The 12,581-nt window shown below is 45.4% G+C and overlaps 1 protein-coding gene across 2 annotated transcripts in view; it reads right to left on the reverse strand.

The window, feature by feature from the left end:
- The window catches only part of SMARCA5 (SWI/SNF related, matrix associated, actin dependent regulator of chromatin, subfamily a, member 5), a 42,116-nt gene extending 32,505 nt beyond the window's left edge, over positions 1–9,611 (reverse strand). Inside the window, exons 1-3 of one of the 2 annotated variants that reach the window (XM_058666810.1) lie at positions 9,282–9,611; positions 6,013–6,087; positions 1,973–2,139 (exon numbers count right to left, since the gene is read on the reverse strand). In XM_058666810.1, the coding sequence (XP_058522793.1) occupies positions 1,973–2,139; positions 6,013–6,087; positions 9,282–9,467 (428 nt within the window). In that variant the 5' untranslated portion in view covers positions 9,468–9,611. The remainder of the gene's footprint in view (positions 1–1,972; positions 2,140–6,012; positions 6,088–9,281) is intronic. The other variant, XM_058666811.1, reaches the window with a different exon arrangement.
- Between the last annotated feature and the right edge of the window lie 2,970 nt (positions 9,612–12,581).

Raw genomic sequence — 12,581 nt, forward strand, 5'->3', positions numbered from 1 at the left:
CTATCTCTCCTCCTCTCTGTATATCTGACTTTGTAATAAAAACAAACAAATCTTAAAAAAAAAAAACCTCTACTCATAGTTTAATTTCTATCAAAAATCAACACATGGAGCCAGCCAATTTGAGTCCAGAGTACCACCTCAGTATACTTAAACAAGAAACTTAAGTTCTAACACTTTTTTGTAGAAAATGGTGCAACATCTGAATTCTGAATGTAACACGGTTGCCACAACTCATAAACTATAATGCTGCTTTTAAAAATATTAGGCATATTTTTTGGGCCCGGCACGAAAGCATAGTGGTTAAAGTCATCGTGTTGAATGCTCTGGGATCCCATATGGTCACTGGTTCTAATCCCGGCAGCCCTGCTTCCCATTCAGTTCCCTGCTGTGGCCTGGGAAAGCAGTCGAGGACGGCCCAAAGTCTTGGGACCCTGCACCCATGTGGGAGACCTAGAGGAAGTTCCTGGCTCCTGACTTCGGACTGGCTCAGCTCTAGCCATTGCGGCCGCTTGGGGAGTGATAGAAAGGAAGACCTTCTTCTCTGTCTCTCCTCCTCTCAGTATATCTGCCTTTCCAATAAAAATAAATAAATCTTTAAAAATATATATTAGGCGTATTTTTATATACCTACATGTTTACAGCTATATCTTACCAGGCCAAATGTAATCAAATAATAACAGCCTTAAAATCACTTTTTAATGATTATTCTTCTTCTTTTTTGAAGACTATCCAATTGAAGACTATCCAAAACAAACTGATGATAGGCTTTTAGCCAAGGGAGTTAAACTCCCCAAATAAAACATCAGCATTCTCTTTTTGAGTCCCTTGGTTCAATAACCAGCTCAAGTAACTGGGTTCTTAGCACTCACAAGAGAAAACAAGGATTGAGGTTCAAGCTTTGGCCAAGATGAATCTGAAATACTGTGGCAATGGATTAGAAGGTGTGAGCTGTTTATCTTGCAGCTTCTGACAGTGGCTAAAGTTCACACCTTGCACAGAGATCTCATACGAGTACTAGTTTGAATCCTTGCTGCTCCATTTCCATTCCAGTCCCCTGCTTATGATCTAGGAAAGCAGTAGAGGACAGCCCAAAGCCTTGGGACCCTGCACCAGTGTGGAAGACCCCGAGGAGGCTCCTGGCGTCACATCAGCTCAGTTCAAGCCATTGTGGTCACTTGGAGAGAGAGCCTGCGGCAGGATCTTTCTGTCTCTCCTTCTCTCTGTAAATCTGCCTTTCCAATAAAAACATAAACCTTAAAAAAATAACAACAAATTTAAGAAGTTATGTGGCTCAGCACGATAGCATAATGGCTAAATCCTTGCCTTTTGCACATCCAAGATGCCATATGGGCAACGGTTCATATCCCAGCTATTCCACTTCCCATCCAGCTTCCTGCTTGTGGCCTGGGAAAGCAGTCAAGAATGGCCCAAAGCCTTGGGACCCTGCAGCCGTGTGGTAGACCCATAAGAAGCTCCTGATCAGCTCGGCTCTGGCCGTTGGTATCACTTGGACAGTGTACCAGTAAAGACAGGATCTTTCTCTCGGTTTCTCCTTCTCTCTGAAAATCTGACTTTCCAATAAAAATAAATAAATCTTTTCAAAAAAATTAAGAAGTTGGGCCCAGCATTGTGTCGGGGCAAGTAAATTTGCAATTGTAATGGTGTCACTCCATGACTGCTGATTCAAGTCCCAGTTGCTCCACTTCTGATCCAGTTCCCTACCAACAACTTGGAGAAAAGCAGAAGACAGCCCCAGTGCTTAGGCCTCGGCACCTACATGGGAGACCTAAAGTAAAGAGGTTCTTGGCTCTGGGTTAAGCATGGCACAGCTCTAACCACTGAGGCCACCTGGGGAGTAAACCAGCAGATGGAAGATTCGTCTTTCTCCCTCTACCCCCTCCATAGTTCTTTCAAATAAACAAATCAGAAAAAAAGTTTGGATCAACTACGAAGCACAGAAAACTATACTCACTCGCCAACTGACAGTAAGTTCTGTTTCTCATCTTTTTTTATTCTTGGACGTCCTGGTTTCATTTTCAGAGGTGAGGTTGGAGTCTTCTGAGCAGCAGGCTGAATGAAGTGCGCAAACAGCTCTGTCTGCTTTAATAAATACTCAAATCTATTTGCTCTGTCAGTTTGCTGTAAAAATTTAAACACACATTTTAGCACAATCTCAGGAAGCAAAGTTTCAACATGTGCCCACACAACAAACCCAACAATAAAACAAACCAATTTATTGAAACATGCAGCAAGGATGAGTCTCTATACCAAATAACTTATGCCAAACACAAGACTACATCCTTTAAGAGTCCGTCTATTTAAAGGATATGAAATGCTAACTAGTTATGCAAGTGACAAGGGCAAGGGGGCAAGAACCGACTACAGACAGGAAGTAGTAAAGCTAAATTTTTAGCAGGATGGCATTTTAAGGCACTGCACGTTTTTGCAAAAATTAATTGCAAACATATTTTAGGCAAATTACATTTTAATACAGTTGCAAATAAAATCAAACATGAAGACCCTGTGAAGTACAGGTTAATTTATTCAGAAGTGTGGAGAAACGCACTAGTTATTCATCTTGTAGGTTGTGCCAAATTTTTATTGGGTGTGAAAAGATTACACGCTTTCCACAGTAATGTCTATAAATGACCAGCCTCAGTCGCTTTATACTTTTCAAGATTTTAAGCTGTTTTTATTAAAGTACTGAACCAAGAAATCTGTGTGTGCACATGTCCACAAAATTTGCACAATTATATTTCTCAACCATATATAATAAAAAGAAAAGCCAAGAACATGCTACTAGAACATATTGGGGGGAAAAACACTTATTTTAATTATTTTTGAGATCGGCATAAATAAGCTCTAAAAATAGGTAAAATCGCAGATATTCATGGAAAACGCCATTGTACAGCGTCCAAAAATATCCAAATACTCAAAAATATGGGGTTTTTGCTATTTGTGTCACTGGGGAAAACAGGCAAACACCTTGCTGCTTTTAAGAATAAGAAGTTTACAATTAAAAGAATGAGCTCCTCAAACACTAAGGAAGTGCTGAAAGGACAAAAACAACATCTTAAAAAAGTAAACAATTGTTACTTACAGCACCAACAAGGACATGAAAGAAACCAAATAATCAGAGATTTAAAATGGGTAACAATGAACTCTTTGAGACAGAAGAAAATGAATTTAACAAAAAAGAACAAGATATTTATATATCTAGAAATAGAGAGGAAATAAACTAAAAACAGACAAAGAGTGGCGAAAGTGCAGAAGTCCGATCAGAGTAGTGAGACTTTAGCTAAATGGAGATGCTAAGCAGGCTGCACTGAAATTCCAAGAGAACAAAAGCCACACATTCTGTCATCAACCAGCACTACGATTTAGTTTCTGAAGTAGTGATCATTAACATCCTGTATTCCAGATTCAAGAGATAGACTTATGATTATGAACCAGCAGACTAAAGAAAGCTTAGTTCAAAGAAAGCTCTACAAATGAAATTTAAAAAGCATATCAAAAAACAAAGTAAAGCTGAGAAACAGAAACTTGGGACAAAGAGAGTTCCAGTAAAAGGTCTCTGTGAAGATGAAAACCATTAGAGAACCACTACAAATTTCCATAATGAACTCAGATTTGTGTCATGAACACTCCTCTGTAAAAATATGAAGAAATCTGAAAGAAAGGAGACAAATAACAGTGCTGAAATTGTTGAGTACTGAATGAGGGACATAGGGAAATGGTAAGAGATATATATTTACAAAACTCAATTTGCAAAACCATTAAACATATGAGACCTTAGGCCTGGTGCCAAGGCTTAGGGAAGCAGACCTCTGTCTGTAGCAACAGCATCCCATAAGGGTGCCAGTTCCTGTTCCAGCTGCTCCATTTCCAATCCAGCTCCCTGCTTATGGCATGGTGTAACAGAGGAGGATGGCCTAAGCCCTGGGGCTCCTGCACCCACTGGGAGACCTGGAGTGGGCATGAAGCTCCTGGTTTCAGACTGGCTCAACTCTGGCTGTTACATTCATTGGGGGGGGGGGGGTGAGCCAGTGGATCAATTTCTGTTTCTCCTCTCTATATAACTCTGCATTTCACACATAAATAAACCTTAATGTAAAAAAAAGGGGGGGGAGGAAAAGATCCTGTCATAGGAATATTGGGTGTATTTTCTTCTTTTCTTTTTTTATTGGAAAGTCAGATTTACAGAGAGAAGCAGACAGAAAGATGTTCATGATTTACTCCCCAAGCAGCCTGGCAATGGCCTGAGCTGGGCTGATTGGAAGCCAGAAGTCAGGAGCTTCTTTCAGTTCTCCCACACTGGTGCAGGGTTCCAAGGCCTTGGGCCATCCTCCACTACTTTCCCAAGCCATAAGCAGGGAGCTGGACAGGAAGAGGAACAGCCAGTACACGAACCACGTCCATGTGGGATGCTGGTGCGTGAGAGAAAAGGACTTTAGCCACCAGGCTACCACGCCAGGCCCAGGATAACAGCAGATATTTGAAGTAAATACGACCAATGAATTCAGCTTGATATTCTGAAGAATGGGATTTAGCAACAAATAAAAATACTGATCTCCAGCACAGATAAAGATTCACAAATAACTGGTTTAAAGATTTTAGGTGAAAACCAACGATAGGACTCCAACTATCAAATTTTAACCTAGAAAGACAAACGAATAATCACCTAAATGGAATATGAGAAGAAAACAAAAAGTCTCCCAAGGCAAGCAAAGATTTCTCACAGGTGTTCAACCTTAAAAAGAGCAAGATAAAGAAATAAGGAAACTAAAACTAAGCCACAATATTGGCAGTTAAATTCAGCAGAATAGCGTCAATATAAATACGCTTTAAGTAGTATTGACTTAAAGCAGACTGTCTTAGGTTTAAACAGCAGGTACTCTTCAGCTGAGTGTTAAGACATCGCCTGGGATACCTACCTCCTGTATGCACACGTAGGAACAGTGACAGTTTAAGGAGCTGGGTACCTGCCCATGCACATGGGAGATCAGGGTTGAGCTCAGGCCCCCTGATTTTGACCTGGTCTAGCCTTATCCGTGGCAGTCATTTAGGGAATTAACCACCGTATAGAAAGCAACCTGTCCCCTCTACAGCTCAAACAAAATTTTAAAAATTAAAAATAATTTTAATTCATATGACTTCAAAGATAAAGAAAAAACTTAAAGTACATATCAACATTATGTTTTTGGTTGGGTGACAGGCCTACTTCCATATCTTGGAATGCCTGTTCCCAAGTCCTTGTTTCAGCTCCTGCTACCAGCTGCAGCTCCCTGCTAGTGTAGTCCCCAGGAGGCAGCAGTGATGGCTCAAGCAGTTGGTTCTTGTCAGTCAGGTGGGAGATCCAGTCTGAGGGTCTGGCCCAGCCAGCTCAGGCTGCTATATTCAGAGTGAACTGATAAGCACAAGTAAAACATGTTTTTTAAAAAAAGAATGCTATGGGCTAGACAGAATAAACACAATTCAATAATCACTTGTCCTCTCGGTAAAATTCTTCAAGGTTTAGTTAAGGCAGCCCACTTGTATCCTATGAGTTCACACAACACTTATATTTGACTTACACAGGCAAGTACAACACACAAGTTATAGTATACCACAATCCACATAATTCCATGTTTGTGCAGTAACTATAACAAGTAAACATAAGGGCTGGTCTCTCTGACAGCGTCATTCCATACTGGGGTCCACTCACATCCTAGCTGTTCTGACAGCATTCCAGCTCCCCACTGTGTCTAAGAAAGCAATGGAAGATGGACCAAATGTTTGGACCCCTGCCACTCACACTGGAAATCTGGATGGAGTTCCTGGCTCCTAGCACTGGTCTGGCCCAATCCAGGGCCACTGTGGCCATTTCAGGAGTAAACAGCAAGTTAGAAGATCTTTCTGTCTGTCTCTTTCTCCGTTACTCAGTCTTTCAAGTTAATAAAAATAAAAGTACACAAGGATGCACCTAATGAGAAGTTTCCTTATTAAACATTCTATGAATGTACCAGAACATACCATTTTTTCTTCATAGGTAGGATCTGGTTCTTGGGTTTCTTTTTGCTTTCCAGGTGATGCCTCATCAAATACTTCCTGGCAGGAAGGAAAAATCATGGAATTGTTCCTCAAAAACAGACAACACAACATCATAGAGAATTTCTCCCAAAACACATTCTAAATAAAATACTCCCACTCCATACTGCCCCTCAACTTTCTAGATACTCAAGGCCACTGTTTAACCTGAAAGGAAACCTGATGAAATGAAACTAAACACTACAAGGATAATAACCATTTAACCCAATGAAGGTAAGTTGTACACAGACACCACCAAGAATAAAGCAAAATATTATCTACATCAGCCTAAAATAAAACTGTTTCTAACAGTTTTGCCCAACGGTTTCTGGACAAATCTGCTTTTCTTTCCGAATAAAAATTATGAAATCTGATTAAATAGTACATATGAAATACATTCCCTTGTCATCATGAAACTGTATTAACTACAATGCTACTGCACAAACACACAGGTAAGACAGCATTATCCACTTGGGTTACTATCCTCCAGAGTAATACAAAAAGCTTAACACACAATCTAACCTTAATACTTTACAGCATTCTCTACACTGTTAATGCCCTACAGTATTCTCTAAATGGGTAATAAATATGCTATTTTGGCAAATTTATGCACAAATCTAGCTTGGCAATACATATAAAAAGCTATTTGCGACTACTTAAAAAGGTGCAGAGAGTCTAGTATGGTACTAAATGGAGCCAAATAGCCCCAGCTTAAAATTAACTTCACTGCTGAGCTACTTAGGCACTTCCCTGAACGCATCACAAACGTGATGACAAAGCCACTGAGTTTTCCAGCTTACAAAATTCTGCCTAAATATCAAGAATAATCAGCCTACAAAAATAAAATGAACTTTCCAATAGGTCACCATATCTTTCAATCTTAAAAACAAACAAACAAACAAAAAAAACTTCTGGATCCAGGCCTGTGAAGTCCTACAGTTGTTGATTCACATTGTACCCAGCTATCCAGTCCAGTCAATGAAAGAAATGGGGTTCAGCATGATGGCTGTGTGGCTAAAGCCTCGACATGCAAACACCAGAATCCAATATGGCCACCAGTTCTTGTCATGAGTGCTCCACTTCCCATCCAGCTCCCTGACTGTGGCCTGGGAAAGCAGTCCAGGACAGGCCAAAGCCATGGGACCGACCCTGCACCCCCTGTGGGAAACCTGGAAAACTGGCTCCTGGCTTTGGACTGGCTCAGCTCTGGCCACTGCAGCCACTTGGAGAGTGAACCTGCGGATGGCGGATCTTTCTGTCACTTCTCTCCATAAATCTAACTTTACAATATAAAGAAATAAATCTTAAAAAAAAAAAAAAGGTAGCAAAAAATAATGAACAAAACTACCATACTGTCCATAATACAGTAATAACTAAAACAAGAGCTTGTTCCCTTGGCCCAACAGCACCAAGTAAAAAGGAAAAACTTAACATGAAAGGTTGGATATTGCATTTTGAGAAACCAGCTGTTAGAAAAAAAAAAAAAAAACAAGAAACTCCTGCATTTGCTTTTTTATTTTGGAAAAATCTGCCATAAATTCTACATTCAAAAAAGAACATATTTTAAGCCATCTTTATTCCAACTCTGAGACATTAAGGTTGTCAGATTCATATGTGCTCAAACTTAAGATTTCTAGCAGTGAATCCCAATAATTCTGAATCAAGTAAAAATAGAAAACTGAGTATAAAGACAAAAATCAAAACAAATTCATGGCAAAATGGGACAAAAATTAAATTACTGGTATGTTAAGAAGTCAAATCATTCTTTAATAAATAAAAATGAATAGCATCTTTAGTTTTTCCAGAGCAAAATGTGTGGGAAAGGTTCACTTTGGGGGGCCGGCCGGAATTCTAATGTGAGTATTACTTAAAGACTCAACCTCCTCATTGCGGCAAATTGAAATAACACTAATTTTATAAGGTAGCTATTGTCACATTCATACTTTCTGTAAGTTTAATTCAAACTTAATTTAAAACCCAATTTAGTTCAGCCATTACATTTACCCTCCTTTCTGATATGTAAAGACTTCTAGCAAAGCTTTTGTTATGCCAAAATGTTGAATGGCAGATTCTTCTGGAAAGCTAAGGCAAACACTTCTGCAGAGAACCCAGACTTACACACCATTCCTCCCTGTGCCACAGGCTCTCACTTTAAGACAGGAGCCAAGAATCCAAGTTAAACAGCCCTGATACCACTTAGAACCTCAATGGGGGAAAGGGCAACACGGAATATTTTAGTTTGAGACAAATCTCCATCACTGAAAAGCACAGAATCCCAGAATTCCAACTCCACTAATGCCTTAAGTTCCTTTGTGAAGTAGTATGGGAGTTCACTCTAGCTACCCAAATGAAGTTACTGCATGGGATGGACACCTGTAAGTAAACTGAGCTACCAAGTCTTTATTGTGTTAATTCCCCTTCAACGTTTGGTGTTACAACAGTGCTTTTAGTTCCAATCTACGTAAAGATGTGGCTGGAGGACTTAAGGGGGAAAAAGACACCAGAGAAATTTTCGGCCTGTGGCTATCAAATATTTCAAAACAGGTCCAAGACAAAAAATAAAAACCGGAAGGAGCATTCACTTTGACCCTAGGGACAGATCCAAGAGACTGAGCTGGCAGCGACCCCATCCTGTCAGCCCCCACAGCAATGTCACCATCCCTGGGGCCAACCCCGGCCCAGAGGCGAACCCAAGACCAGCGAGCAGTACCAACTTTTTTGTTCTGTTTTGCTTCTGCAGACAGACCTCAAAAGGGGAAATGCGCTGGACGCCGAGCCACCCCGGCACCCAGGACTCTCACACCCCACCCCCCCAAGGGAGAGCAGGCTTCGCAGCAGCAGCAGCTGCGCCCCGCACCCGGCCATCCTGCTCTCGCCATTGTCTGGGCCCAGGACGGAGACCGCCCCCACAAGGCCCCAATCCTCGGAGGCGCCGCTTTGCAACGACCCCGACCCACCCACACACCTCGCCCTCTCCCAAAGTTTGATGGAAGCCGCCATCCACATGCCTAGGTAGGAGAGGGCATGACGGGAACCTCCGGGGAGGGTCGGAAACAGAGAAACTCCCCCGCGGCCACAGCAAACATCAACAAGCTCCGCTCCGTGCGGCAAACGAGACGCGACCCTGTCCACGTGAAGTGACAGAGGCGCGGCCCGGTGCGCGGCGGGGTCAGGTGCACCTCCCGCGCCCTCCCCGCACCCCCGGCCGTCCTCACCTCCATCTCCGCGTCCGCGGAGCCCGCGCTGGCTGCAGGAGCGGCCGCCGGCGCCGCGCCGCCCTCGGGGCCGCCTTTGTTGCAGCCGCCGCCGCCGCTGCTGCTGCCGCCGCCGGCGCCCGAGGCTGCGGGCTTGGAAGGCGCGCTCTCGGGAGGCGGGGGTGGCGGAGGCTCGGCCGCGGACATGATGTTCCCGTCTGCGTCAGAGAGCCGGACGAGGCCGAGGCCCGCGGCGAGCTGCCGGCGCCAACACAGCCGACGGAGGAGCGAGAGGCCCAGCCGAGTGCTCGCCCGCGCCGCGCGGCTCCGCCACCGGCCTCCGCCGGGCCCAGCTGCCGCCGCCGCCGCCGCTCTGCCGCGGGACTCCGGGTTCGACCGGCGCTTACCTCACGGCGGGAATCACGTCGGCAGCGGTGGGCGGGGCCGGCCGGGTCACGGAGGTCAGGGAAGGCGGGCTCCCGTGAGGGCAAGGGCACGGCGAAGCGAAGGAGCGGCGGAAGCGGGGAAGCGGCTCCGCGTCCCGCGGTCCCTGCTCTGCCAGACAGCCTCTACCGCGCCAGCATCCGAGATTACGGCCTACGCCGCCGACTTGGAACGCTCGCGAGACTGTTAGGGGGCTGGCGAGCTGGGCTCGCAAGGCGCATGCGCGCTCTCCTCGCTTCGCCCTCGGCCCCGCCTCTTTGGGTCGCCTAGCGGGCTCCGGGACGGAGGGTGGGCGGTGCCTCGTGGGAGACGTCGCAGTGTGCGTCGGCTCTTGGATTTGACGCAATCGCTGTCTTCTTAACGGCTGGGTCTCCCGGGCCGCGCTGTGTTGTAGGCCTGGGTGCTGGTGCTCCCCGGGCTGTGGGGAGGATGCCGGTACCTCTCGGTGCTGTGGGGAGGGTGCAGGCATCCCTCGGGGCTGTGGGGAGGGTGCAGGCGCCCACAGGAGCGAAGGCGAAGGTGTACGCGACCCACGAACCCTTGGCGAGGGTGCGGGCGTCCCTCAGGGCTATGGCGAAGGTGCCGGTGTCCCTCGGGGCTATGGGGAGGGTGCAAGCGACCCCCGGGGCTCCGGCGCCCACAGGAGCTAAGGCGAGAGTGTAGGCGACTCCCGAACCCTTGGCAAGGGTGCAGGCGCCCCCCGGGCCGCCCTGTGTTCTAGACCTCGGGACACTGGCGAGGGTGCCAGTGCCCCTGGGGCTATGGCGAGGGTGCAGGCGTCCCCACCCCCCGACCGGTACACGACGAGGTTATTCTGTGGGGTTTTTCTTAAGATTTATTTATTTATTTTATTTTTTATTTATTTTTTTAAAGATTTATTTTTATTACGAAGTCAGATATACAGAGAGAGGAGAAGAGACAGAGGAAGATCTTCCGTCTGATGATGCACTCGCCAAGTAACCTCAACGGCCAGTGCTGCTCCAATCCGCAGCCCGGAACCAGGAACTTCTTTCCAGGTCTCCCACGTGGGTGCAGGGTCCCAAGGCTTTGGGCCATCCTGGACTGCTTTCCCAGGCCACAAGCAGGGAGCTGGGTGGGAAGTAGAGCTGGTGGGATTAGAACCGGTGCCCATATGGGATTCCTGGCAGGTTCAAGGCGAGGACTTCAGCCACTAGGCCATGCCGCTGGGCCCGAGGTTATTCTGTGTGAACTGATAACTGGAGGTCTGTGCTGTCCTTCACGTGTCAAGTGTGCTGCTGCCAGTGAGAGCTGTGACGCCTCAGTCTTGGCAAAGTTTTGGTATTCCAGAGTGATGTGTGTTGCTTAAGAAAAAGCTATCTCCGTTGCTGATTTTGTTTGTTTCGTTTTGTCCTCTCTTGTTTTTAAATATCCTCTGGAAAATTTCCCTAATCTAGAGAAAGAATTGGGAAACAACATCCAGGAGGGACACAGAACTCCCAACAGGCTTGATCAAAAGCTATCTTCACCAAGACACATGATCATCAAGCTCTCTTCAATTGAACATAAGGAAAAGATCCTTAAATGTGCACGTGAAAAAAATCAATTCACATATTAAGGAATGCCAATTAAACTCACAGGAGATCTCTCACAGGTAACTACAGGCAGGAAGAGAATGGAGTGACATATTCCAGATTCTAAAAGAAAAAATTGTCAGCCCAGGATAATACATCAAGAAAGTATGATTTTAAAGTTAGTACACCCACAGAAACAACTATTGATCCTTTAACAACAATTCAGAAAACCAGCAGTTTTGAAGTTGTACCTGGAAAACATTTTAATATTTCATTTATTTGCAAGGCAGAGAGTCAGGGACAGAGATTTTTTTTTCTCTGTTTTGTTGATAATCTTTACACAGTTGATTAGGGCACAAAGGGTCAAGGGCTAGAGAAAAGTGGGTAAGACCATTGTTACCACATTCATTTTTTTCGTTCTTGTATCTGGGGGAAGATGGGAGACAAGGGGAAAAGCCACATCCAGCCTCCCACGCATCCTAGAGTCCCTGATATGGGCATGCTCTAATGGCTCCACTCGAGTGGTTTTGATAGTTCAGCGGTTCTGAATTGCTGCCGATCTCGCCACTCCAAGCACAATGAAATCTCTCCAGAATACACTGACTGACATAGTCCACCTTAGAGTCTCCATTTGCCTAGATTTTCACTGCCAACCTTTGGCTGGGGTAGTTGATCGATTTGTTCTGTCCTCCATCTTCTGTTCTGGTACCAGGTGTCCTCTGCAGGCTCCAATGTACTGTCATATCCTTCATGTGCATCTGGATATGCTGTCCACTGCTCTAAGTCACTGGGGAGGCCCAGCTCTGACACAGGCATTCCATGGTTACACCATGAACCCTGAAATTTTCTCCATGGTTGAAGTTCCCTAGTCCAGTGGTTCAGCTGGGGGATCCCCGAAGAAACCTCATGTGAGGTGATCTTGTGTGTGTGCTTGCCAGTTCAAGGACTGGTGTTGTCTGTCTCCCAAATCAGCTTACATGCACACTGGTGATTCTGATTGCTGGGTCAGTTCTGTCTCCAGCCCTGTCCTCTACACAAACTAATGGGTGTTGTAGCCCAGCCCTGTCCTACCCACCTCACACTTGGCCACATAAACCAATGGGAGCTGCAGCTTAGTTGGGGTGACTCCCAATAAGCCCCAACAGGCCCGCCCCTGCCTTGGTTCCCATGCTTGGCAATATGTACAGCAGACTCTTCTGTCCCACATCCCATTTAGCTCTTATATGTCAATGGGCATTGAAGCCTAGTTCAACCCAACAAGCCTCACTATCCAGCCCACACACCTGCTGGTAGGTGCCACTTTCCGTCTAGCCATGTCTGCCCCAGTCCTGATTCTCATGCTCTC

This window comes from Ochotona princeps, chromosome 7 (assembly GCF_030435755.1).
Source record: "Ochotona princeps isolate mOchPri1 chromosome 7, mOchPri1.hap1, whole genome shotgun sequence".
Classification (NCBI taxonomy): domain Eukaryota; kingdom Metazoa; phylum Chordata; class Mammalia; order Lagomorpha; family Ochotonidae; genus Ochotona; species Ochotona princeps.